General features: G+C 42.0%; 3 protein-coding genes across 9 annotated transcripts in view; 1 reads left to right on the plus strand and 2 right to left on the minus strand.

Moving 5' to 3' along the window:
- flt4 (fms related receptor tyrosine kinase 4) overlaps positions 1–7,831 on the minus strand; it is a 49,376-nt gene extending 41,545 nt beyond the window's left edge. For both annotated transcript variants that reach the window (XM_019345099.2, XM_005467923.4), the window contains exon 1: positions 7,377–7,831. In XM_019345099.2, coding sequence (XP_019200644.1) covers positions 7,377–7,434 — 58 coding nt within the window. In that variant the 5' untranslated portion in view covers positions 7,435–7,831. The remainder of the gene's footprint in view (positions 1–7,376) is intronic.
- npy7r (neuropeptide Y receptor Y7) overlaps positions 1–26,910 on the plus strand; it is a 52,463-nt gene extending 25,553 nt beyond the window's left edge. Inside the window, exons 1-2 of one of the 3 annotated variants that reach the window (XM_005467918.4) lie at positions 21,849–21,962; positions 24,628–26,903. In XM_005467918.4, coding sequence (XP_005467975.1) covers positions 24,662–25,777 — 1,116 coding nt within the window. In that variant the 5' untranslated portion in view covers positions 21,849–21,962; positions 24,628–24,661 and the 3' untranslated portion in view covers positions 25,778–26,903. The other 2 variants (XM_005467917.4, XM_005467916.4) reach the window with 2 other exon arrangements.
- trim105 (tripartite motif containing 105) lies at positions 12,458–18,558 on the minus strand. 4 transcript variants are annotated; one of them, XM_005467919.3, is made up of 8 exons: positions 18,402–18,558; positions 18,164–18,314; positions 17,616–17,932; positions 15,024–15,119; positions 14,344–14,577; positions 14,188–14,201; positions 13,937–14,052; positions 12,458–13,700 (listed from the first exon to the last, which is right to left on the minus strand). In XM_005467919.3, exons 3-8 carry the CDS (start codon positions 17,901–17,903, stop codon positions 13,210–13,212), a joined length of 1,239 nt encoding a protein of 412 aa, XP_005467976.2. In that variant the 5' UTR covers positions 17,904–17,932; positions 18,164–18,314; positions 18,402–18,558; the 3' UTR covers positions 12,458–13,209. The 4 variants fall into 4 exon arrangements, with proteins under 4 accessions (XP_005467976.2, XP_005467977.2, XP_005467979.2 ...); XM_005467920.3 differs by having other exon boundaries at positions 17,616–17,958; XM_005467922.3 differs by lacking the exon at positions 18,164–18,314 and having other exon boundaries at positions 17,616–17,958; positions 18,402–18,556.
- Positions 26,911–27,566: the final 656 nt, after the last annotated feature.

Raw genomic sequence — 27,566 nt, forward strand, 5'->3', positions numbered from 1 at the left:
TCTCCACTGCTGGGGGAGAAAAAGCCTTTCCAACATCCTGCCAGAGGAGGGCTGCAAACATAAGGATGCCACGGCAAGCCATCTGGGCCAGCTTCCTATGTTTAAAACCACTGACCCTGACTAAACCTTCCTGTACCTGCCACACAGGCACACCGGACAGCTCAACTCTTCCTTTGTGGCAGTGCCTCTTTTTTTTTTTTTTTTTGGCTTGTCATCATTTTTATAACTGAGATATTGCTTCCTCCACTGAGAAGGGAAGCAAGTACATTCTGGTAAATGCTTTGCCCCTGTTTCTGGCACTGATGATTTTTTTTATGTGGATGAATCTAAAATGTTCTTTTTACAACTAGCTGTACAAAAAAAAAGAATGCCAACATTAGTGCCAAAGATTAGCACAATCCAGCCCTGCTGTGATGGCTTGCATGCTCATAAAAATCACGCTGTGCCTCTTTAGAAGCCAAACGTTAAGGAGCTCCATTGCTGTGCTTGTTACCTGATTCGTGCAGACTCGGGCCATAAACAAGTCTCTGCTGCTGTCGTGTCAGATCTCCCGGCGAACTAAATCACCGCGGCAGCTTAAGATGCTGGAGAAAACAAGGGCAAAGTAGGGAGTACTGGGTCAGCAATTATGGTGCTGAGTGCCTAAAGGGAGGGAAGCTGGCAATTTCCTCAGGCTTTGCCAATAGACCCTTTCCCATGAACCTCAAGTGACCTCCAATGCACAGCAAGTACTGTGAGTGACCAATAATATGCTACATGGACAAGTCACAACCCTAAACCCGCACAGCTGCCCGAGCCAGAGCAGCAGTTTGAAAGTAATAGCGATGGCGACTCTAGTTAGAATTACGAGGGCTCCAAATTATGTTTGTTTCTAAGCAACAAAGGCACTTTGGAGTGCTGTAATATAACTGTGTTACAGCCACTGTGTCCGAGGAGCCGGTCTCTGCCTTTAGAGGTATCGGGCCACGGATGCCACAAAGGAAGAATTTTCCTCCTGCGCCTCACAACATAACTTACAATAAATGTCGTCACTGCCTCGTATGGCTGTTGGATTCCATGCAATTACTTTTGCATTAGCGTGTCATGACAATTTGTGAAGTCAACACATTTGCAGCTGTGAATTGAAAACCCCTGATTATTCTGGACTCTCTCATTTGATCATCAACCTCTCTTGTAGAATGACACCCAGCTGACTCGACAGATTGTGCACGACTCCTCACAATTGTTTTTCTTTTTAATGTCGATTAACAACGGCAGTAACGCAGCACTCACTCGTGCAGTTGTATAAGCTCTTCACCCTCCATGGGTGGCTCTGTACACTCAGAGACTCACAGTTCAAGTATTCAGCCATCAAAGCGTCACTAAAATGCTGTCCTTGTGATGGACTGCAACATGAAACTCAGGCCTGGGTGAACATGAGAGACAGGAGGAAAATCAATAGGTGAAACCTCCTCTGCACAGTAATTATTCAAAGTGTGGGAGAGATTTTTTTAAAAGAGTGCAAAGAAAATAGAGCCCACTGAAACATTTCATTTGCACAGCAGGGACACTGAAATGACCATGGAGGTATGGTTCTGAAAAATCCCTTCATGGCCATTTGTATAACTCCTCTTTTTCATACCACAAGTCTATTGATTTTGAAAAGGTGCTACAATAAGGGCTGAATAACCAAGAATAACCATTATTTTCTTGTGGTGGGTCAATGGAACCATTCATACAACAAGAGAAAGGCTGATTTTTCTCTTTTTTCATTGTTAACACACAACTATGTCAGTTTATACATCACCGAGTGCAACATGATGAAAGTACTCAGTTAATTTTCTATTTGAACCGTTATGACATCACCTGTGGCTTTGTAGCAATTATTTAGCTATGAACAACAAGTGGGTCACAACCTCCCTTTTATCAAGGCAATCTGTTAACCCATCAGCTAGCTGACTCTGGGAGCAACAACCAGTATTTTGGGGCTTCCGATGTATCAGGATGTCCGGACGGTGGACACCGGATGGCCGATTCATATTCCTGTTCCATCTGTCGGTTGCTGCGTGCACATGTGACGATTACAGCTATATGTAGAAATGACAAGTACTTTAAAACCAGAGAAAGCTTCTGGTACCAAAAATCTTGTCCCTTGCCTACAGACTGTGAATGCTGTAGACTGCTCCTTGTCTGTGTGGGCCTATTTGTGTATGTATTTGGGTTTCTTGTTTGTTTAAATACGTTTTAATATGTTAATGACCGTTTTCATGGTTTTTTAAGCCTGCAGACACCTTTGAGCCTCCACTTAACTGAACTAAAACTGAATTGGGAATTTGGAAGTTGGAATGGCAAAGTCTTTTCCCATCTCGTAAATGGTTTGACATGTTTATAGTATTATTAATATCTTCATGCCACATTTACCCATTCACAGACATTCATATAGTGCTTTACACAACATATGAAGCATGCTTATCTATCAAACATACACACTGATAAATGCTTTCGGGCATTTTGGAGTTCAATATTTTGCCCAAAGACACTCACAGCCAAGACCGTAGGCAGCAGGGGTGCTGCGGGTGCTGCAGCGTCCCCTGTTGCAAAAGGCAGACATCACCAGAGCCACTGAATGGAAGAGTCCGCACCACAAACGAGAAAAAGGTTCAATGGGCCTTTTTCTTTTTTACAGCAATGGCGGATCATGGAGTCTGGCAATAGTTAGAAAAAAGTTAGCAACACACGCTAGCCACACCATGGAGATATAGCAGCACAGAAGTTTTTAAAATGTAAGAAACAAGTTAAAAAACTAGTCTGCTTGTTATCAGAACACATTCCAACTGCCCACTAAAACCTTGTGAATTTTGCCCCCCTGCTAACAAGACTCTGACTTACTCAGAGGCTTTGCCCATAACCAGCTAAATATGCTCACACTCTGAACAGGAGAGTGCCTCAAGAGTAAAATTCATTTCTGAGTGTAAATTTGGAGGTTTATAACCTGCACCCAGATGAAAGCAACATTTGGCTTATTATGAGCTGCTGCTGAGCAGTTTAACATTATAGTTAAACAGTAATTGTTGTTCTTGACTATCTGTGTAAATTTGGCTTTTGGGCCAAGTCAAATATTATCCATACTTGGATAGGTTCTGGTCAGCTGTGCGCAGGTTACATTGTATATCTTGAGTGCCGTGGAAGATTGGTATTCTTTTTAATGGTTCTATAATTAATTTGTTTACCTGTGTGTGGGGAAGTTTAATTACTGTTGCATCTGTTAAAGTATTGTGTGTAAGCCTGTATACTACAAGGACCAGTTCAGTTCAGTTTTGGCTGTTTATTCTTGTCTGCTGTGTGCAGCAGAGTCTGGTGAGTAATATTAGAATGTGACAAGACAAATAGAATAATATATATTTTATTCCTTAGACCCTAGTACCCCGTCGCCTGCCTGCCTAATTCAGCACCCCCAACTTCAAGGCCCTTCCCACGGCTGATTTAGACTTGTGCAGTGAATCTTTGGACAGCCTACGACATAACCTACGTAAATGGCCAATGCCGTTGCCAGCACTCATCCTTGTGCGTGTGTGATATGTTAGTTTCCTTGTGATTGTGTTCCGGTGTTTTATATGCCAGCCACAATAGAAACAAATAAAATACTGGGATGTTTTATTCCTCCTGGGTCCCCGCTCTTTGTTGTGGTTAGTTTTGGTTTTTGATGGGTTTTAAAATTGTTTTTATTTTATTTTTTTGGGAGGCAAACATTTTTGTCTCTCAACTTTTTTTCCACTTCCTTGTCATTTTCCTCACGTCCGATCCAATTTTTGATTTCCGTTCTGCAATCTCCCTCCAGGAATTTGATGAAACATGTCGGTCCTTATGTTAAGGCAGCGATTGTGATTCCCTCACTGATAAATCAGTTACTTTTCCATTGAGCTGGACATCAGGTTGTGGCATAAGTAGTGCTGTAGGGTTTCAGAGGGGTCTATGATTATGACCCACCTATGGTGTAAATTTAAAATAGAGGTATAAATCCCCCATTAATCCCCTGTCACATTGGAGGACAGGCGATAGAGCAATCAAACTACTTCATGAGCCACATGGGAGTGGGCTATTAATTTTCCCAAGGGGACCTCATGAGAAACTGGTATTGTTGTGGAGGGCTGCACCAATAAACTTACAAAGAGATAACATTAACACTGAGCTAAAATGAGTTCAGCTTATTGGCCCAGGTTTTCATGTGGGCCCTTAAGAAAATCATTTTTGCCACCCCCGATGCCCCCATGTGTGCAAATGTCCAATTAATAAAGAAGACGTGCACCACATACAGAGTAAAAGGGAAAAATTCAAAAGTCCCTCGGCTCGTCCCTCGGCTCGGCTAATAACATTCAAAATGGGTGGTGAGGCTGGTCACTGTGTTATCTCACAGCGGCATTACTGTATTATATTTTTACATGACAAAGCATGTGGGGATCGCTGAAGTGACTAAAGCTCATCTTCACGGGGAGAGGGAGCCTTTATCAAATCTCATGGCATCCCGATCGGTTGTTAGTGAGATGTTGCCTCCAAAACCACTAATGTCACTCTTAAGGTGGTATTAGAAATGTCGGGGTATCACCAGAGTTCTTGGGATTTTGTGCTATCACAGGTGATCCAAGAGAAGATAATGAATGAAATTCCAAAATGTCAACAAAGAGACAAAATAATTTAATGGAAAAGTGGCGCCTCTCCAAAAGTTAATGGTTCTCTTTGAAATAGTTATTTAGATGTTTACATCGGGACCAGAATAGTGGCCACTGGATATTGCAAAGCAATGCAAATAGCATGACTAGAAACTGGGCATTGAAAACATGCAGGGGTCAGATATTTGAAAACAAAAATACCACAGATGGTTTCCATCAACTGTCTAACACCAACTTGGACGCATATTTGGCCTCTGCTTCAGATTCTTGGTGTTGAAAGAGCTTATCTCTCAGTTCTAGTTGTATTTGGGGTATTTGCGCAGTAGCATAATGAGAAAGTGAGTGACCAGAGCCCCAAATGCCCAGGGGGCCTCACTGCTCCATGCCAGCGATGAGTGAGCCACTGGACTCCGTATTTATTTGGAGTTTACTGCAGCAGCAGCATTCCTCTCAGAGGAGGCTCTCTAGCTGACAGAACAAGATATTCAAGAACGGACACCGTGGACTGCAGAGTCCTGAGGTTGAATCCTGAGATCAGCACTGAGAACCAGGAGGGGGTATTGTTAGCTAAAACAACTCAACCTCTATAAGGGTACAACTAGAATAATACCCAAAGTTGAGAGTCAGATTTCTGGGATGATCTGATCAAGCAGAGGTATGCGTACAGAAAACACTGCTAAAAGCAATATCAACACTGTGCACCCAAGACAGAGAGTAAGCCAAAGATCATTTGGCTCTGGAGCTCAGGTTTTCTTTTTTTGTTTTCTCTCTTTTTTCTCATATGTGGCTCATTTTGACTGGAAAGGGTTTAAAAAGCCAATTACAGCGCAATAAAATCAAGGAAATTATGAGGAGAGAATGAAGGAATCAGTGACTCGGTATTCATTCCAATGCTGTCTAACAGCAGCAGAAGTTTCCCCCGTGATGTCTTTCTTAAATAAGACAGAATTTCTGTGATGAATGTCTTTGCACTGCTGTAATTCAAACCAGAGGCAGAGCGTGACAGCAAGATGGGATAAAATGACCCGGGCAGGAGCTTTTTTTAAATGCAGCTGCTGCGGAGATTATCTGCTCTCCCCGTCTTATGACAATGACTTCTGGGCTGGTGGGTCTACAATGGACTCACCTTCAATCTCTCCCTCTGATCATAATAAGGGCAAGTCTGTGATCTAGTTACAGTTACATCAAACTCAGAAATGGCTTTTTAATGTCACGCATTTGAGAAAGAAAGAAATCTGGGGGGTTTGGGGTTAGGAGGGTTAAGGAAACCACTCAGACGTGCATAATCTTTCAGCACAAGACTTTGTTTTGTTGAATTTATTTGATGAGAGATTTTATTAGTGAGACAGACGCAGACAAAGATCTCTGATGTTTCTGTCTTGGATGCTGTTTCACGAGTGAGAAAAAAAACAAACAAGAAACACTTTGCTTTAACTCCACATCTCCAACACCTCAAGACCATATTTAGCCCTCAGCAAGTCTGCATCCTATATAAAGCAGCTGAGCATACCACGACGCTTGACTTGATTCCAGTCTGAAGTGATTTCAAAAAGCAGCAATTCTGAGCTACAAACTGCCATCTTTCTCCCACCTCTCCGCTTCAGAGTGCCAATCAATCCCGTAAGTTCCCACTGTGAGACTTGAAAAATGCCTCCAGGTTAGTTCTTCGACATTCTGTTTCATTTTTATGCTTTCTGTACCAGTTGAGAAGCAGAGAGCCTCTGTATGGATGAACACGCTGCACATTAGGCTCGTGAGATGAGGAAAACATTATACAGAGCTTTAAAAATTCAAAGGTCACATTTTTTTAGTGGGAATGAAAACTCGGGTTTGGTTCTTGTTCTCAGTGGATTCATGTGACCCAACCGGCACACCTCAGTGACATTAATGAGAGAAGTAATCTCTCCATATGGTGATTGCCCCTCACAAAAAGTTCTTCACAGACAGCTGCTCACCAGCAACTGAACAACTCAAACATCCACATTCAGTCATTTACAGAAAGCTGCGAGCATTCTCAGCTGTAGATGTTTCATACGTCTAATTTAAACCGTGCGCAGAGGACCAGCGTGCTTTAGATTATTTAGACACAGCCTGGCTGAACTTGTTTGACTTTAAGACACACAAGTGACAATAGAAGACGTGCAGGCAGAGCTTTTTGCTTTCCACAAAAAAACAACAACAGAAGATTGCAGAGAAAAGATCTGGACCCTCACCCACAAATGGGAGCCGAGTGAGCTCTACATACACAGCTGATGTAAAGTCACTAAAAGTCAACTCAACTGAATCCCCTCGTGTTTTTGTATCTCCTGAGATCAAGGCACCATCAATTAACAGCTACATCTTCATCAAACACAACAACAACATGCCTCCCCCTAGTGCCTATCTGCATGTAGACTTGTTGAGTCTTACACCCAACCAAAAGATGTGCACTCTTAATGCTTTTCAAAAGGAGTGATTAAAAGTGGGTTAAAGTTTTACGCATAAACTTTGCAGCTAATAACAAGCTGATAACACGGGAAGTAGCCCCTACGCACAAATGCGCACAATTAATATCCACCTGGCTTCGTTCAGACCTCGTGTAAAACTTAAAGTAACTTAAATTAAAAGCTCAATTCACCTCACAGCAGGGGAAAGCCGGTGTAAACCTTGAGCGCAACACCTCACCTTGTTTTTTCGTTTTTAAAAAAGTTGCGCTCAAAACTTCCACCGTGACTGAAGATGTCTCCTCACCTGAGGCGTATGCTAGTCCAATCCAAGTCCGACAGAACAGCGTAAAGTCTGTCTTCATCTCCAGATCTCCGTCCAGAAGTGCACAAGCTTGAGCTGAGTTTCTCTCTCTTTAAAAACAAATTTTAAAAAAAAATAGAAGAAGAAAAGAAAAAGGACAGGTTGGTTTTAACAGGCTCTTAGTGGAGAAGCTGGTTTCAATGAAGGTCCTTGGTTGGGGTTAAGGGGGGGAAACTCAGGTGAACGCTGTCTGTCTGTGGGCTGCTTTGCGCAGAGAGGACATAGCCGAAGTGCTGAGGAAAAGGAAAAACACACACAAACCACACACACACACTTTTCCCCCCCGTTTAGTTTAAAAGGATGCATAAGGCACTGAATGGGATTTTCAACGATTTCCCTTTCCTTTGCTCGTGACGGGAGCGCATCCACATCCACCCACCCAGTTCATAAAACAAGCTGAATTGGAGAGGGGTGCGAGCGTGTGAGGTGGTGTGTACGGGCTAGGGAGGTGGGGTGTGGGGGTCAGCCAAACATCCATGACAAAGTTCCTTCCTGCAAAGTCCTGCGTTTCATCCCGCTGCATTAAAGACTTTTAGAACTGCCACATTATAAGTGCAATAAGAGCAGTGCAATACTGGAGCTGTGGGTTTTCCCATTTGTTGCTTTGCTGCAGGACCGTTTGGCATTGATTTTCTGTCATGGATTTTTCCCAAAGCATTTAAAGTCGTCCTGACACCTAAATAGCTCAGCAGGTAATCCTAATACCATCAGAAATTCTTACAAAGCCACCACAGGAGCACTGCAGTCACCACAGGAAGGAAACAAATGCCACTGTGAGATAAAGCAACAGAGGCAGGCTGAAGACAAATATAAGAATGTAAGAAGGAATGGTATTTTCTATGTTGATCAAAAATAGGCTCAAATTTAAAAAAAATGTTTTTAAATCCTTCTGACACCAAACTGTCAATGCAGTTTTATGTGTTTAGGTCAAATGCTGGTTGTTAATTTGATGTAAAGGAAAGATATCTTCTGGCATGCTTCTGGACACAAATTCTTCCTCGTGTTAAACAAACATAAGCTGAGGGAGTGCCTCTCTATTAAGTGTCCGTAAAAACTCATCCAACGGGTCAGATGTAAGTAATGATGCCTCCAAGACTAAACTGCACAGAGTTTCTTCCAGGCTTGACCAAATCCTGTTAACCCCCACCACCCACTCATCCATCCTCCTCCGGGAGTCCTCAGAGTGTGAATAAAAGTCATGTACTAGGAGCACAACATGCCCGTAGCGAGCCGCTATCAGTCCTGTTTTATCTTACAGGGAGGGATTTGGAAAATTGAAAACCTGTGTATCATAAGTCAGAGAGGGCAGAAGGGGGTGTGCGCTTGTGTAATCGAGCGCACGCACAGAAATGGGGCTTCAGGTGCAGGTGTGTGCTTTATATGTGAACTGTCAGGGTCACCTTTGCGGTGGTCAGACAAACATCGTATGGAAAGTGCAGAATAATCAGCGCAAATCCAGTCAGATATATAATAATGTGCTGCTTTGCCACTTGGAAATCCATTACAGCATTAATGTGTCTCCGGACTCCTCCCTAGCTGTGCCTTTAGAACAGTCCACACATTAAGCAGCAGCTGTTGATGAGACATATGAGAAATAATATTTTTCCTTGATATGAACATGGTGTGATTCCTCAGCTATGAAGAGCCTGACCTCAGGGAGAGAGCTGAATAACAGGGAGTCAAAGGATCATTGTTTGTTATTGTGGGCATGCGTTTCCACTCCGGATCCCTTACGGCAATCCACCTCTCTGACCTTAAAACACAATGTTGTGATTGAATGGTTGTAATTAAAATGTTCCCTCGGTTTCAGGCCGGCAGAGCCTTCGGCTTCACAGAAAAATAAACACACTAAATTGTGATGATAGCCTAACAAAGCGCTGTCCAGGGAGTTACTAAATCTCATTACGAATATAAAACAGATAATGTCATAAACAAATGAAAAACACTTGAACAGCCAATTCAATAAGAAATCCGCACACATAAGCCATTCAGGCAACAGCAATAGCAAACAATAGGCTTTACGCAGGATGGCACAATCGCCTCTGCTGTGTCAGATGAAAAGGTTTCAGTTTATAATTCGTCGGACCCCTGAGAGACAACCGAGGGCTCAAGGACTCGTCCTTGAAGTGCCAGCACTCCATCCGGCCCATCCTCAGGTCAGGAAACAGATTACACCTCTACAGCTACTATCATAGGAAGGATGTGGAGCAAGCGTACAACCCCCTCACTCTTTCGCCGAAGTTCATGCCCATGGGCCTCCATGCTACACTGCACTTTTGCCAAGCTACTTTGAAGAAGCTGTTACAGTTCAGCAGAGTTCCTTTGGGTTTGTTTTGATTGCAGTAGCCACCATTTCTCAGCGTTTGTAGATCATGCCAAGTTACGGTGCCCTCCTGACTGTAGGAGCAGTGTGGTTTGCATTTAGATTATTTACTGTGTAATCAGGATAGCAGTGGGACAAGACAACTCTCACAGATCAAGGCAGATCCAAACTTAAGTTTGAATCTCAAGCTCAGATTTGTTTATTTGCCGTTTTTATCCTTTTTTGCAGAAACTTCTTGCAGACAACTTGTATACAAATCACACAGGCTCATGAATAGACCTCCCAAAATCATTCAGATCAATTTAGTTTCATCTTATTAATACAGTGCCAAATCACAACAGTCATCTTGAGGTGCTTTATATTAAGCAACGATCAGACAAGCCCTCATGACAAAGAACTTGGCGACAGTGAGAAGGAAAAACTGCCTTTCAACAGGAAGAACAGTCCAGCAGAACCAGCTCAGGGAGGGGCGGCCATCTGCCACGGCCTATCTACACTTTCTCTTGACTTAGCCACTCCATAATCCATCCCGTTCTTTATGAGGAGACAGGGATGGTATGTAGCTACTGTTGGGTATATTTATTTAAGATGGTGCACTGTGGTGCAACGGCTGTGTGGAGTTTGCATGTTCTCCCACCTGTGACTATTATGTGTCTTCCTCCCACAGTCCAAAATTGGCCATAGGTGTGGTTGTCTGTGTCTCTGTGTCACCTCTGTAGCCTTCTCCAGAGCATACTTTGTTTCTTGCCCTGTGACACCCAACCTAAATCTGGTAAATAAGGGAAAACAGTTGGATAGAAATTTGAGCTTCTTTAGTGTTTAGTATTTATACCACTTTCTACTTCTTCACTCTTTACTTGACTACATGTATCACAACCATATATCACATACAACCAGCAGATTAATCATTGAAAACTATAAGAAAAGAGTTTTTAATACAGCAGTATAATCCTGCTTGAGGGAGACTATTCATACTTAGGGGCCTGCTCTCATTAACAAACAATACTTAAGTGAAATTTTAAATTCAGACTTTTATTTGTAACAGATTGATTTCTTCATGTGGTTTTAGTGCTTCTATTTAAATAAATACAAGAAGTAGGCGTAAACGTTTCCACCATGATGGGGATAAAGTTCTTCTTCTTTGGTTTGCGCCAAACATCCCTGTTGTTACTGTGACTGAGCACCTCTTATCTTTGATTTGAGTGTCCAGGTCACATCTTTCTTTCCCTTTGCCTTTGTGTCCCTTTGCTTTAATCTTCCTTTTAGACAGTAAATCCAAGGTCAAATTTCTGTAGTCTTTCTTGTAAATGCATGCCCTTTGACACCAAACAGCTGGAAAGAGTTACAGTACTTTCAGATTCTGCTTTACTTCCCATCAGTTTCGGTGTTCCCTTTTTTTCTCTCTTCCTTTTTCCTTTTTTGGAGTGGTCAGTGCCACAGAAACTGGCAGCTATTTGAAAGCTACGCCACTTGTGGAAGATTTTTCTTACAGTGGAATGATTTATTTCAAATTATTTTTGAATCCCTCGCTGCTTGAAGACATTCACAATCTTCTTTTTCCCCTGAAGACCTTGGAGAGCTCTTTAGATGTTGGCATGCCGATATGAACAGATTTGAACAGCTAAGAGAACAGCAGAGGTTAGATAGTTCAAGTCGTTATGAAAGGACTTATTAATATTAATATCTTTTGACTTTTTCCACCACTGTTATTCTGTTGCAACTGAATATGTTAAAAAGGTCAATAATTTCCACAGGGTGTACTTCCTTTTTCACAAAACTAAAACTAAAGCAGATTTAAGAGGAAATGGCGAGGAAAGCTAGAAGTAATGACTTTTTATACAATTGTGTTTCTCGAGTTTTAATAATAAAATATTAAATAGTGTTGCTTTGAGATACAAAGGATACTCAAAGGCTCTGTAGAGCTGAGTGTCCCATTAGACACACTGGCTACTGTTTAGATCTATTACCATTATATTGCCTTACATGTTTTAATTACAATAAGAAACATCTTGTAGTATATAGATGTATATCACACCCAAAAGGCACAAATGTGTTCCACAGAGTCAAATACAATGACCTGTAGAGAAGAGAAAAACAAGAATGTAAAAGGTTTACTTCATCTTTTACAGCAATGTCGCTAAACCTGAACACATACATAACAGAAAGTGTGTGATAACAGCATGATGAATGCATATTCCGTGTAGCTGCTGTGCAGAGAAAAGCACAGTTCCCCCACCGGTCCAGTTTATTGTGCCACTTTCCCAATCAGGAGGAGCAGGCAGCAGCATCCTGCTTCAGCAGAGAGCCCCCCTGAGGCCTGTCCAGAAGACCCACAGGCAACCCCACTGTCACTCTGTTTATCTGACCTTTCACCTGGCGGGAGGAAACAGGACGTCGGTGCTGTCATGTGTTTGCAAAGATAACCGAAAGCCCGCCTGTTTTCGCTGTGGAAGTGTCAGCGATGGCTCGCGCGTTTAAAGAAAAAAAATACAATAAAATAAAAAATTCCAGTCCAGGTGCAGGCGAGTCAGCAACCCTCCACCGCGTCTCCTGTTAGGATAGCTTTGGATTCACATCAGTTGCAGTGTGCAGTTGCGAACTTTGCTTTGATGATGCTTAATAGCATCCTTGATTGTTTCAAGTAGTGTTGGGTTTTCACTTCCACAGTGTGTGGCGTTGTAGAAAAGAATCAAAGGCAGTGTTTGAGGAAGAAAAAGTGATTCGGTTTATTTGCATAAGCACTTTATACACGAGGAAAGGAAATGACTGAACGTGCACTCGGTGCATGTACACAAGGACATGAAACATAAGGGAACAGACTGGACAGGAGGCATAAGACTAATTTTCTTAGCTTAGGAAAATGCTAAAAACCAAACTCATGATACATGGCTTCAAAATTAGGCACATACATAATGAATAGAAACGAATAAACAGATTGTGTAGGAAATAGAAAGAACTCAATCACATACCAAATCTTGTAATAAAGTGCATAATAACCTCATCCTGACTGAACTTGGTGATTTTACAAGTCAGTCTAAAGACAGCCTGACCTGGTAATTATTCCGATTATCATAGAAAAACTCATTTATCTACATCTATTAAACATATTTGTTGAAGACTGAGTATGCCATTAATGTAATTTGATGCATCTAAGCTAGAGCACAGCGTTTTAGTACTGCATTTAAGCTAATTGGTCCATGAGCTTTGGCACGATGATTACTACAAAGTGGATTTTTTTTTTTTTTTACTTCGATGAGTAAGACAATTTTCAGAACATTTTAAAGCTTTTAAGATAGAAAACAGCATCTTGCAAAATCAAGTCAGAAATTTGTGAAAAGAATGTTTACGTCACGCTGATTCAAATAATGGCTGATAACCGTGTTGTGTGAGAAAGCATTGATTGATTGGAGCGATATCAGCCGGACAGAGCGGCAGGAGGGTAGTGGAGGAGCTTTATGGGCTGAGGTTTGTGGCGGCTGTCTGTAATGCATGGGCTAAAGAAGGGGAACGCCTTGCCCCTCGGTCGTCGGCGTTGTAGAAGGAGACCCTCCTCTCGTCGCAGTCCAAGAAAACACCGAGCCTCTGTGGGGAAGATCTGACCCGGAGCCTCTCCCATGGCTGCGTTCCCACCGAGTACTCGTTCCCGTTGCGCAGCCGCAAGGTCCAGTAGCCGCTTTCCGGGCTCAGCTTGATCCGAGCGTGCCTGTTGACATTCTCCAAGGCCACTCCCAGGTCCCACTTAGGGCTGGTGCCCACTTCTACCTCCCAGTAGTGTCGACCCGACTGGAAGCCCTGGGCAGCCAGAATGTTGACGCACTGGAGGAAGCGCTTGTTGTGGTTCACGTGGTGGGTCATGACGTTAGATTCGACCGCCACGGTTTTGTCTCTCGAGACTTGAATGCTCGGGTGTGCTGTGTCGACGTCAAACGCCAACGGGGAGGGACCTATGGGGTGAAACAATTCATTGGGAGATAAAATTACTCTAATAAATTCAGATTTTTACGCAAAGAAAATCCAAAACAACCCTTTCACAGCATGACAATGGTGCCACTCCTGTTTCCACCTCAACAGCTTATTATAACACTCCACTCATTTTCCCTTAATTACTCCCATTATTGACTCAGAACCAGTTTTCAGCTCCAGTCATTTTGTGTCTAATGAAGCATCGGGGGGAAATTACCTGGTTTCAAAGACTTGAACATCCTCCTCCATGTGATGTATTGTAAGGGAGCCAGGTATTTGTTGCTGAAAGCATTTATATCAAACTCCGGGGCGACATCCACCTGCACACATGGTCTGTGCAAACAAAAAGAACACAGAGTTCGGATCATTCGCTCTCAGCGTAAATTACTCTAAATGTCACATGAGCACGATGTGTGCAAAAACTGTCACGAGCAATTAATCGGTCACAACATGGGAATGAACGCTTACCTTAGCGCTGGGAGCTAATGAGAAGAAAAGAAACAAAAAAAGTCACGTTAACAGCTTGTTTGAAACGGGTTCGTGAAAAAACATTCATTCCCAATTAGATGATTTTATACTATCAGACAATAATATAAATAGGGTCACATAATTTTCAATTCCCACCTCAGTCAGTACGATGTCCTGGGTGGGAGCGCTGGCCTCCTGCAGCGCTTTTATATTGTCCTCCAGCTCCTTCGCTGCCCGCTCCGTGACCTCCAGGTGTTGCTGGACTTTCACCAGCTCCTCCTCCTGCTCCCTCCTCAGCTGCTCCAGTGTACAGGCTTCCTCATCGTGCAGGATCTGATGGAGAGCTTGGAACTCACTTTTGACACGAGCCTGGAGATCTGCCGCGACCCTCTGAGAGGGAGAGGAATGGATTAACGTTAGAAGAGCGGGACTCATCGTGTCGTGCCACGCATTTACTGAACATGTGGCTTGCTTGCTTTAAGCTCTAAACATCTTGCAGAACAACACACATCTCAAGAGAAACAAACAGGTGGGAATGAAGCCACAATTAGCATAAAAGCTCCATGTGTCTGACAAGTATTGCATAAAGAAGGAAACGATTTCCTTTTCATCATCTCAGCCCAGCGTGCGCGGCTAAAATTTAAGCTCTTATCCCACATCTGTCTCCCTCAGTTTGGATGTCATGTTGTTTCCGTCGCTCCTGCTTTTGCACAGTTTGTCAAATTCTGCGCCACTAAATAGGCACATTAACATGCTGTAAACAGCCATTAGAGAGGGCCGTGCATGTTCTTATTTCTTAAGTGCTGCCATTCCTTTGGATTCCCACATGAGTGTACCTTTATAATATTCATCTTTTCTTTGTCTCTGTGAATGCTGTTGATGAAGTCCTGCTTCCTCAGGCGGTGGCTCTCCAAAGTCTCCTTCAGTTGTTTCTGCAAAGTGGTATGCAAATCTAATCAGCATGGGGGATAGGAACACTAAAGCAAAGAGACTATGCAGAGAATGAAGGAACTCGATAACAGTAAAGGGGGGAATAATTAACGACAAGAAGTTAACGCTATTCAAGACACAGGCCCATCTGAGAACTTTGCTTTTGTGCTGTTGTTGAGTTGATCTGCCTCACATTCAGAGGTTTTTCTTATATTCTGCGTGTATTGAGGAGGAAACATCATAATACATTGCAATCTAATGGAATCTACTACAACTACAGCACAAAACACAGCCTAGGAAGAACACAACATATTAAAAGGTCCCATATTATGGAAAAGCATTTTGATTGTGTTTTATTATGTTCTTAATCCACTTGCATATGTAACATAAAAGCTGCGAAAATACACCTGCCTAAAGCTTGGACTAGTGATGTCATTAGAAAAAAAAAAAAATCTTACACAAAAAAACCCCAATAGCAAAATCTGCAATACTACTCATTTTTTGCAGAGTATGTACCAACATGGGGATGCATAACTACAAACTACAACACCAAAGATGGCGGCTATTGCAGTTGCAGTAATAGAGCCGGCTTGCGGAGAAAGGTAGTAAAAGTCGAGTACGGAAGCACTTTGCATTTGAGGCAGATGACCAAGGGTTGGAACTACATTTTTAAAAGATGATGTGCAAACGATGCTATCTTGACTTTCACACCAAGTGTGGAAATGCTTCAGAGAAGAGGCTAAAAGATAGACATCTACATATGCTTGCATTCATATTACGCAACAGCATTGCTGTTGTGAAATCAACTGTGTCTAAAGTTAAATGCTTGAGCTTGTGACATTAGCAGGATACTTAGCAACCATGCTAACACTTCTGGTAACCAAATATATTGGTAACATTTTCTGTTCTGTATTATTCTTACTTCTATATACAGAAATGACACGGACACAAAGGATTAGGGTAACCTTTGTGTTTTTTTTCTTCTTTTTTAATTTGAATTGAATTTTGAGAATCAGGTAATTATGCTGGTACTAGTACCGACTACTAAACTTCCAGGAAAGCTAAAGAATGTACTGGCGAGGATGAAAACAGTAGCAACATACACTGAAGCCAAAATGTCATTTTTTTTGTTAAATATAAGCTACATTATACATTTTTTGACTGCTTTGCTTCAGACTGAACTGACAAAAACAGGTATTTTTTCTACTAACATATGACCGTGCCATCTTAATTAGAGCCTACCCAATATAGGCTTTTGAGACCAATAATGATATTTTGTGATTTAAAAAAAAAAAAAAATCAGATATATCAGCTGTTATAAATGCTGATAGTCATCAATCAGCAAATAAGTGACATTGGCTAATAATAGTGATAAAGTCTATTCTCCATCTCTATTTATAGTATTTAAGCTGAAGTTCAAACTAATATGAAATGGGATTATTATTAAGGAAAAAAAAAAATGGCTTAAATGTTTATAGCCTGAAACACATGTTAAGGTATGTAGAGTCAGAATTATAAAGGGTGTGGGCCCCATTACCTAATTGGAATCACTGAGCTGGAGTTCTCAACCATGTTTGTGTTGTTGGTCATGATCCATTTTTTATTTTTTATTTTAATGCAGTTATCTTACCAATATTATGGGTTATTGTGCTGTTAGCTGGTGTAACAGCTCCTCGAAGAGGCTTGCACTCCATTTGCACGCATCTGTGCGCACGCAATGGACCTACGCAATCTACACAGGCGCACAGCCGATAATTTAGTAATCAAGTATTTTGTTCACATGTGGTGTCTTTTGGCCTAAAAAAAAATTAAATAAATAACTTCTAAAATTCAGGTGACTTTACAAACCAGTGGTTGATGCCTCCATGGTCTGTGGTTTGTTACTTTAGCTTTTTATGTTTTGTATGGTTTCCAAAAAACAAAAGCAAAAAAAAAAAGACAAGTTGACAAGTTCATTTGTCAATCGGGAATCCTTAGAAGTATCTGTACTTTTTATGTTAAGCGAAAGTAACCAGCTGAGGCCTCGAGCCTTATATTTGCTGGACAGATCAATTTCTTATCTGTTGTCTTAGGAAAAGTGGAAAAGGATTTTTTGTCTGTGCTAAAACCAGCAAAACAAACAAACAAAAAACCCTACAAGTATTTTTATTATTCTGTTTTATTATTCTGTCAGTGTATATTAATGCCTCTGCTGTGCTTAAGTTGCATAACCTGTAATACAAAGTATTATAAGGGGGAGTGAAGAGTGAACTTTGGTCTGAGCAATTCAAACAATGTAGGCTGAGGCGGAACAACAAAACAAACGTGGATGTGGACTGAAACATGAATTATTGAACCCAGATGTTACTTGCTGGTCAATTGCTATTGATCGGTCTACTTAAGAGCACAAGGTTATTTGTATAACATCGCAGAAGACTTTATTTCTTGCTGACCCACAGAAACTGTCTGGAAAACCACCAGCAAGTCAGTTAAACATGAAGTGAGACTGAAATACAAACCTCTAGGTTCTTGGTGTAAGCATCCGAGGTAGTGACACGGACCTTCTCCACCATGGCTGCCACAAGGTAGTTAGTTTGAAACTGCTTGGAGCTGAACTCCTTGCGGCATTGTGGGCAGGTGACAGGCCCCTGCGTTCCTCTCCAGTACCTGGATATGCAAGATTTGCAGAAATGGTGCATACAGGCCAACATGACAGGCTCTCGGAACAGATCACAGCATATGGCACACGTCAGGTCCTCTCTCAGACTGCCTCTGGTGGACTGAACAACAGCAGCAGCAGCAGCCATGATGAAGGGTGCTGTCCTCTTTGAGATCCCTTCACAGGAAGTGAAAGCAAAAAGTCTGAAGGCAAACAGAAAAGATTACCAATCCACTTCTGCAAATACTTTACAAGGAGATAGCTTCGATTTTTCTGTCAGCTGCCAACAAATGAAAGGAAAAACAAATAGTTCGCCTTCAAACACAGCAGAGAGTGCAGCTACAGTCTGAAGTCCATCACTGATAACAAAGCGGTGCAAACAGCTTAATACTAGCACTAAGCACCTACTTGATGGTGCTCAGCAGTGGAAATCAGGTGCCATATCACGGGGCTTGCGAGCTAGCTTGTGATTTGTATTGTGAAGGCTGTGTTTACTCAGGTGGCGTGTTTGCTCGTAACTGCCTGGATCCTGTTAGCGTTTAGCTACGTATAGCAGCCTCTACAAAACAATAAAAAGCAAAAGACATTTCGGAACTTCAATAAAGTGACTATAATCGTCACATAATTAATACTTTGATGAACTTACGTGGTCTGTTGTTCGGAGAAATTCAAAACCGAATACGTCAAAGTTCGCCCCTCTGCTCTCTACTCCCTACTGCTGCTACTGTTTGGGAACAAATAGTCTTATATTCTGCGCATGCGCACGCCACAAGCCCGCGTTTGATTGGTCCGTGTGTTTGACGGCGAACAGCAGATCGCAAAGAGTTTTGTCAGCAATTTTCGATACACACTGTTTATTTTATTAGGTACACACGTTCAACTGCTCATTAATACAAATATCTAATCAGCCAATCACGTGGCAGCAATTCAGTACATCTATAGGCATACAGACAAGGTCAAGGCGACCTGCTGAAGTTCAAAGTAAGCATCAGAATGGGGAAGAAAGGGGATTTCAATGAGAAACGGGTGTTGGTGCCAGACAGATCTGCTGATCGACTGGGAATTTCCTACAAAACCATGTCTAGGATTTACAGAAAATGGTCTGAAACACTGAAAATATGCAGTGAGCTGCAGTTTTCTGGGCTTTGTCGATACTAAAGGTCGGAGAAGAATAACCACACTGCATAAAGCTGATAGGAAAGTAACATTAACTCAAATGACCACTTAACAGGAAATTCAGGGTAGAATTCACACAGACGCCCCAGAAATGGGCAATAAAAGATCAGAAAGATTCTGATGAGTCTTGATTTTGCTGGTACATTAGGCAAGTATGGTCAGAATATGGAAAACAACATAAAAGCATGGCTCCATTCTCGCTTGTATCAAATGTTCAGGCTACTGTTGGTGATATTTTCTCGACACACATTGGGCCCTTTAAGTACCAGATCATGATTTAAACACCACAGCCTGCTTGAGTGTTGTTGATAACCATATCCATCATTTAATGATCACAGTGTACCCATCTTCTGAAAGCTGTTTCCAGTGATATGACACAATTCTCAAATTAGCACAAAGTGGTTTCTTGAATGGGTTCTCTGTATTCAAATGGATTCCACATTCAGTAGATCTCAATCCGACAGCTCACCTTTGGGTTGGGGTGGAAAGAGAGATTCACGTCATGGATGTGTACCAGACAAATCTGCAGCAACTGGGATGCTATCATGTCAATATTGACCAAAATCTCAGAGGAATGTCTCCAGCACCTTTGCCAGTCGACCAATATTTATTTTCAATCTACCTTTTTCACTTCCTCCACTGTCTGTTGCAAAAGCAGGGAAGGACTAAGACTAAGAATTCTGATGGAACAAATCCCTTATAAATGACTATTAAGTCTCCATGAATAGTAGTAAAGCAAAAATCTAATAAAATGGGACTGGACCCTAGTCTCATGTAAAGGTCAGGCCCCCACAACAGTTTAGCCTACATTTCATCCCACTAGGGCTTAAATACCTTGGAGTCTCCACCATTTGGTGTTAGAACTGAAAAAGCTTCCCAGATGAGAGGTGAAACGTCTTCAAGAAAGTTATAGAAGTCCGGTCGCTTTTCTTTCCAAGCTCCTTAGATTCCTTAGATGGTTATTTGTTTAGATTTCTGAAAGGTTCCTCCGGAGCCACAAAAGACGTTATACAACAGATTTCACATTACTTGCTGCGATAAGTGAACTGAACTCAGTGTGTAAAATGAGTGGATGGTTTGTGGAATTATAATGAAATTTGCTTGATATCCACTATTGCAAAAATCTACAGTCTGTCTCAAGTTGCTAAAAACCTCCAAACTCTCTGAAACATTACCAAGGATATGACCTCAGTGTCATTAATGGTAGCTCCAGGCGTGCTTGAAAGGAATGTGGCTATTAAATTTCAGTTTAATAGGGGAGATACAGGACCACTTCTGCTTGGACATGGCGACCAAGTCCTTTATAAAAGAAAAGTTCACCAGGAGGAACGACTGGAACATCCCACACAAATGTTTCTCTGAGGAATCCAATTTGCAAGCTTCAAAGGGAAACTATCCTTTAAAATCAATATCTAAAATCAAAGAACTAAAGGGTCTAATCTGCATTGTACGGTTACCATCTGTCAAGTGTGTATCCCCGGTGGGAAATAACAAAAGGGAAAAGGGGGAAAAAAGCACAAAAGGGATTTCTTAGCTTGTTTTAATTACACAGAAAGACAGACAGACAAACAAGTTGCGAGGACACCCACAGTTTGTGAGACACAAGAAGTGAATCTCAACCATTCTCAGTCCCAAATAGCTCACTAACCACTTTTATGAAGATTAATTTGAGCCCTTCCAGGTGAATCAATGACACAGCATCCTGAGAAAACTCTCAACACCGGCTGAGTGACCCAGGCATGCGGAGGCTGGTGGATGGCTCTTTTAATTGGAAGAAAAAAGAAGTGGAAGAGAGAAAGAGAAAGAACCAATCAAGTATAATCTCCGGTGCTGAGATAATCGGTGCATCAAATTATTCTGCCACAAACTAAAACCAAAGAGGTTCGAGGATCCTATTAAGATTCTGATCAGGTGAATTCTTTTCAAACAATCATGTAGGTTGAAAGTACAGTAAAAAAATTTCAGGACATTTTTAAAGTCTTTTAATCCATTTATTTCAAGGCACCTTATGATCTTTGTTGCTTTTTGAGTTTAACTTTGCTTTTGAAGTTCCTCAAAAACTGTCCAAATCAAAAAGTAATTTTTGTCCCAGATGATTATTTACTGTCGTCTTGTTACAGAGGGAATAGCTGCAGGCACAATACAGTCAACCCCCCCCCCGCGCGCGCGCCCCTCCCAATAGAAAATAATCCAGGTAAATGACACACTCCGAATACTAAAATATTGACTGAAATCTCCCACGACACCCCACTCAAAGGGTCAAAGGGACTACAGTTTAGTGACTTTCTGTGCCATCAGCATGAACTTTAATCTATTTTAGGTATCGTGGGAGCTCACAGGGGGAAAGCCCACGAGAGGCTCGTTGTTGTCTTGTATTGTTTTCTGGGCTAATCAACTCAATATGACAGTTAGCTTAACAATGGCTGTCTGCAAAGCAACACGAAATTTGCGTTACGCTGCACTTTAAATGTTTTTCATTAAAGAAATTAGATCAGTTGAGACAGTGATTCCGAGAATCAAATATAAAACCATTTAAATTATCTGCTTTAAAGCCATGTTTTGTTCCAAAGTTCATCAAATATTGTGCACATGAACAAGGGCAAAGCTTCGAGGAAGGGAAAACGGAATGCTTGGCAGGAACTAAATGAAATAACATTGGAGATGAATTTGGCAAACCCAGTGACGTAGCCTGAGTGTGCTTTGGCACTTTAAAGGATGCTTTGTGGTGTTTTATTTGAGTTCTTTGCCTGGTGAAAGTAAATAAAATAAATGCCGAATATTACAAAAAAAAGTGTGATTTGCAAAGCGCAAACCCTGCGCAGATCTCCAGCCTCTGTCTCTGGCAGGCTGGCACAGATGTGGAGGCTTACACTGAACCCTGTAAACCTGACTGAGGAACACACAAAACAGTCGAGCCACAAGATGCGCACCAGGCGCTGCACGCTGGGAGGAGCTTCGAGATTTTTTCCCACTTGTTTCATGACACTCTCCGGTGAAGACACGTTTGCACAAAGGAGATATAGGGGGACAGGTGAGTCGATTAATGTGTGGATAGACTTAAAATGGATATTGCGAAGCTATAGTTGTGGGACATACATGGACTCCCCCTATGAGGTGCAAGACATGATTTCTCTGCTCTTTTGTGACAGCGTAACCTGTAGCTGATGGAACTATGAAATGTGCGTAATTTGGATAAAAGAAAACGTGCTGGATGAAAAGAGTCCAGACTGCGTACCTGAGACTCTTTGCGTTGGAGAGAGACGTTTTGCACCTGTCAAGTCGGTTAACTAATCTCTCAAAGCTCAGTTGGAGATGTTTGAATGCGCACTGCTGAGTAAGTTGAACAAAATGGCACAAATTACGCACCGATGCACACTCAATTAGAAATAAATCGCCTCGTTATTATTTGGTAGTAATATGTAGAGTTTGCTTGAATTGAATCCGGTTGTGCTGAGGATGTTTGATCGAGCAGGTGTAGTGGCACAAGGCTGCTATCATTGAACAAAAAAGGGTAAATAATGCTTTATAAAGTGCATGGCTTAACCTGCCTGGTGCAGCGGTGTGTACCAGAGGGGTCGAGGCAGGGTTTTCATGTTCCTCGGGTTACTGGCACTGCAACACCTGTTGTAGCACCATGATCACATCTTCGGTGATCCCTACATATGGATTTCGAGGCATCTTACAAATCAGTCAACTATAGGTTCTTTTGTCCGATGTCCTTGAGTCTCTGTTTTCTCTTCACCGCTGATATTTCAAGGAACCGACACGTATGAATGGTTTCAAATCTCAGGGAATTGTGCAGGAGCTTGGAGACACGTCACATCTGCAATGCAATACCTTTAGTTTAACCGTAACATTATGGGCGAGAACACAATGCTTCCAAATGCTATTGGCTCCACTGTTTTACTGTTTTAGTAAAATCGTAGAAAAAGCGATGATGTCAGTGAAAGATAGTCTTTCTAGTGGTTTTCAGGAAATAGGCTGGATCCCCCGAGAAATCAAAGAGTGTCTGTCACCAAAGAGATGACCTCTCACTAAAGGGTGACCTGGTTTGTCTTAGAAAACTTTAAGCATTAAGTGTTGGCCACAAAAAATAAAATAAAATAAAAATCAATAAAATTTGCAAAGCTTAATCAGGCCCATAAGGGCAGGTCCAGGTTTTATGATTGAGAATCTCTAGGAAATGGATTTCCTCAAAGCATCTTATTGTGGTTAACACAACATAATGCAATCTACATGCATTTGCCTAATAAGGATGAGACTTGGCTTTTATCCTTTAAGAGCCAAGCTGCAGCTGTAGTTATACATGTCATTACAACATGCACTGTCTGCACTCAGCAGCGGCTCTTGGCTGTACGCAGGTAAACTGCCATAAATGACAAGATGATGAACTACAGAATATGTTTACTTATCTAAGGTTGTTTAATGTTAAGCACAAAAACACAATGTTCCCTTTATAAGATTCAGACTATGCATGCAACCTGCCTGCAACTCTAATGATGCAGCTTTGAACTGACTCACTCTTGATCTCACTGCTTCCTCCATCATGTTTTCTTTATTCTTTCTAATAGTACAGGTTTTCATGTCTCTTAGAAGAAAGTATGTTTTTTTGCACAGCACAGACAAAGATATTCCACAGTAAATAGCTCGTGATATCTGGTTCTATTTTTGCATAGGGCTTTCAAGAAGCTGCTACAAAACAAGCTGTTCTTCAGTTGATTGTAACTGTCGATCTATTCATTAAAATTCATGTTTAATTTTCTTACTTTTTCAGAACATTTACCTCCTTGACACAGTCATGGACAATTGTTCTAATAATGAGGACGTACGAATTAGAGGCATCTCATATCTACTAAATTGCAGTGTTTCATTATCCTTTGGTTAAACACTACATGTCTTTAATATCAGAGTGGCATTTGCAGGCGATATAAAGGGAACAAACAAATAACTGTGGAGCCATGTTTTTTAAGAAAGTTGGATTTTAGCTCTCTTGCATTGCAGAGCATTGAAAACACCCTCTTAAAATATAAGACATGGTTTGAAGTACAATGCATCACTAATAATGCCCCTTCTCTGTCCCAATACACTGACAGCAATGTCTGCAGTTCACTTCTGTGAGTGACAGAAGGTATTACAGTGTATAAAAGACACGAAACAAATGGACGTAGAAGAGTAACACACCTCGCCACTTGATCAAAGAGCTCTAATGTTCAGATTCCCATAGCTATACTGCCAGTATCCAATTCAATTTGACTTATTTTATTTACAAAATGCTTAGCATGCTTTATATTGTAAGGTAATGAGTCTACAATAATACAGAAAAAACCTCAGTAACCAGACAACCCCCTCTGAGAAAGCACTTTTTGACAGTGGGAAGGAAAAACTCCCTTATAAGAGGACAATATCTCAGCAGAACCAGGCTCAGGGAGCTGTGACCGCTTTGGGGTGAAGGGAGAAAGACAGGACAAAAAACATGCTCTGGAAGAGAGCCAGAGATGAATAATAACTAATATTTAAATACAGAGTGGTGTGTAAACACCAGTGTGCATGTATCTGGCATGAGAAGTCTGTGAGGGCTTAATTGATGTACATCCTGGAGGTAAGAGTTCAAGAAATGCTGATCAGGCCTCATGAGAAATCTGAGACCTCTGATGGGATATTCTCTTAAACAGTTATTTTCTGTTTTCTCTGCTCAGGTGTAAAGTCAGCCTTGATCTAGCATCTTCCAAAATGAGCCCACCGGACATATCCAACAGCACGGGAGAAGAGGAGGCTGGAGAAACGGATCCCTTGTTTCTGCTTAACGACAGCATGGGCTTGCACCAGCCTGGATACCACACTGACATCATCAAGCACCTTGGAGTCCAGATCAGCCTGATCACAGCTTACTCGCTTATCATCCTGCTGGGGCTGCTGGGCAATGCTCTCGTCATCTACATGATAGTTCGCTACAGAAACATGCGAACAGTCACCAACTTCTTCATAGCTAACCTGGCCCTGGCAGACCTTCTCGTGAACACCTTCTGTTTGCCCTTCACTCTGGTTTACACTCTTCTAGAAGAGTGGACATTTGGGGCTGTGTTGTGCCACATGGTGCCCTTTGCCCAGGCTCTGAGTGTGCACGTATCCATCCTCACCATGACTGTCATAGCTCTGGAGCGCTATCGCTGCATCGTGTTCCACCTCGGAATGCGCCTCACGTGGCACTCGAGCTTCCTCATCATGGCATTCACCTGGACTGTGTCTGCTGTCCTGGCAGCACCCCTCGCCATCTTCAGAGAGTTCCGCTATGAAGAGATCCCGTCCATCAACCGGCGCTTTCCCGTCTGCACTGAGAAGTGGCCCCAAGTGACCAGCAGGGATGGGCTCATCTTCAGCCTCTCAATGCTGCTCCTGCAGTATATCATTCCTCTAGCCATCATCAGTTACGCCTACATCTGCATCTGGGTCAAACTGAGAAATCACATCAGCCCATCAAGCCGCAACGACAGCATCAACCGTCGCAAAAAGACCACAAAGATGCTGGCGCTTGTGGTGGTGGTGTTTGCCATCTGCTGGCTGCCCTTCCATGCCTTTCAGCTGGCCATCGACCTGGACCTGGTGCTCAGGCTCGAGGAGTATAAATTAATATACACCGTGTTCCACATTGTGGCTATGTGTTCAACTTTTACCAACCCTCTCCTGTACGGGTGGATGAATAAAAACTACAGGAATGGCTTCCTCATGGTGTTCCGGTGCGAAGACAAGCCGGATACTTTCCACCTGGAAGGCTCATTCAGGACTCGCTCCTTGAGGAGGACGACTCTCAACGGCCGTAACGGCGGACACCCTCCCACTGCTGTGTGACTTGATTTGCACGTTTCAAAGCATCTGTAGAATATGAATGTATGCGCGCCCCTCTGCTCCGTTGGTGCTTGTCTTTCAAAAAGTAGCCTTTTTTTTTACTTTAACGGTTTGATCTTGAGTATCTGTGTCACTGGAGAAGACCCAAAGCTTTGCATGCAGATTGCTTCATGTGAAGTTCTTCTTTCCTTTGCTAACAGCACTAGTAAAAACAACAGTCGTCAGACCTATTAAGAAATGTGTTTAAGGTGTTTACTTAGGTGTTATTTAACTTGGTACAGTGTATAATGTGTTCTTGTGTAAAATGAGGAGCTCTCTTTCGTTTGTTATGTCCAAATTTATGACACAGTCTGAAGGGAAGACTGTTATTACTGTGACAGTGAGAGTTTCATTTTTCACACCTGTTTTTTTTTCTACTTGGTGTCTGCTCAAAAATTATCTGGATGGTTTTCAGCTAATTAATCCAACTGCTACATTCTGGATTAATTATAAGTGTTCTGGCAGCATAACATTCAACCCTAGTTCAAGGAATCCAGAGGAGGCGATCGATACATTACTGTCCAAACAGGAAGTTAATTGTCCTCACCTGGCAACCAGCTGTTCCTGATTGGATGAAGCAGCGGGACCCTGTTTCCAGAGGAATGGGACTCTGTGGAGCGAGAGCAGCGTCTTATTGATGTCTTTAGCACAAAATGCAGCCAGCTGCTTCGCAGATTTCTTAGAAAAAAGAGACACTTTTGGAAGAAGTCAGAATGTGTGATTCTACATTTATTGCAGTGCTGATAAAGTGCCCTTTGTTGACTGTTTAATGAACACAGGAACATTTAATCAACCGCAGCGCCTCTTGGTAGAAATAATGAGCCCCTATTACACATGCAAATCCTGGACCTGATCTGACTATGGGGAGAAACTATGTTTTGTGCATGTCCTTGTCAAATAAAGAGATCCAGGCTTGGATAAATATAAGTAAGTCAAGTAAATGGCTGTCATATTCTTCTGTGACATAGTATGAAAATGTACTGAACAATGGCAGCATGCAGGGACTCCCCGCATGTATGGTAAACCTGATTGTTGAAATATTCAAGTGAAAATTAAAAGAGGTGGATAGGAGATCGTTTTTTAGTGCAAGTCACATTTTTATGAGCCCTTCACATATTTTTTTTGTTTATTTTGAAATAGAAAAAAAAAAATAAGTGGGTCAAGTGAATCCAATGAAGCATTTGTATGTGGCCTACACATTGTGATTCATTATACAGCAGAGAAAATACCCATTGCTCTTGCATTACTGGCTCCTGACACCCACATTGCTGTTTTATTCCCTTGTTTGACCTATATCCCTTTTTAGTCCTGTAAATTATTATGAGAGCTGTGAGCGCTATCAGTACAAAGCAGGAACTCCAGCGACACTTGAGGGAAGATGAACAACTTTAATAATTGACCAACGCGTTTCGGCTTGTGGCCTTCATCAGGGTCATCCTGACCCTGATGAAGGCCGAAACGCGTTGGTCAATTATTAAAGTTGTTCATCTTCCCTCAAGTGTCGCTGGAGTTCCTGCTTTGTGAATTCTTTCATCCTGTCTATGCACCTTGGAAGCAAGTGAAGTTATGCCAGGAATTTTTTGCAGCGCTATCAGTACAACCAGCAGAACAGCACTCAGCTTGTATCCATTACATCAGACACCATTGCAGTGGACATGTGGACACTTTTCTTTTTTAAACTGGAACACATTATTTGGGATTCTGGGATGCACATTTGTTCAGGGAGTCCTAAAGATGCCAGATCCAGTTGTTG

This window comes from Oreochromis niloticus, linkage group LG2, assembly GCF_001858045.2.
Source record: "Oreochromis niloticus isolate F11D_XX linkage group LG2, O_niloticus_UMD_NMBU, whole genome shotgun sequence".
Lineage (NCBI taxonomy): Eukaryota > Metazoa > Chordata > Actinopteri > Cichliformes > Cichlidae > Oreochromis > Oreochromis niloticus.

Coding starts and splice junctions, on each gene's coding strand:
- trim105 (XM_005467919.3), bottom strand. CDS start 17,903: ATGGCTGCTGCTGCTGCTGTTGTTCAGTCCACCAGAGGCAGTCTGAGA. Junction 15,120..17,615: donor CTTACACCAAGAACCTAGAG/GTTTGTATTTCA, acceptor ACCACTTTGCAG/AAACAACTGAAGGAGACTTT. Junction 14,578..15,023: donor AAAAGATGAATATTATAAAG/GTACACTCATGT, acceptor TCTCCCTCTCAG/AGGGTCGCGGCAGATCTCCA.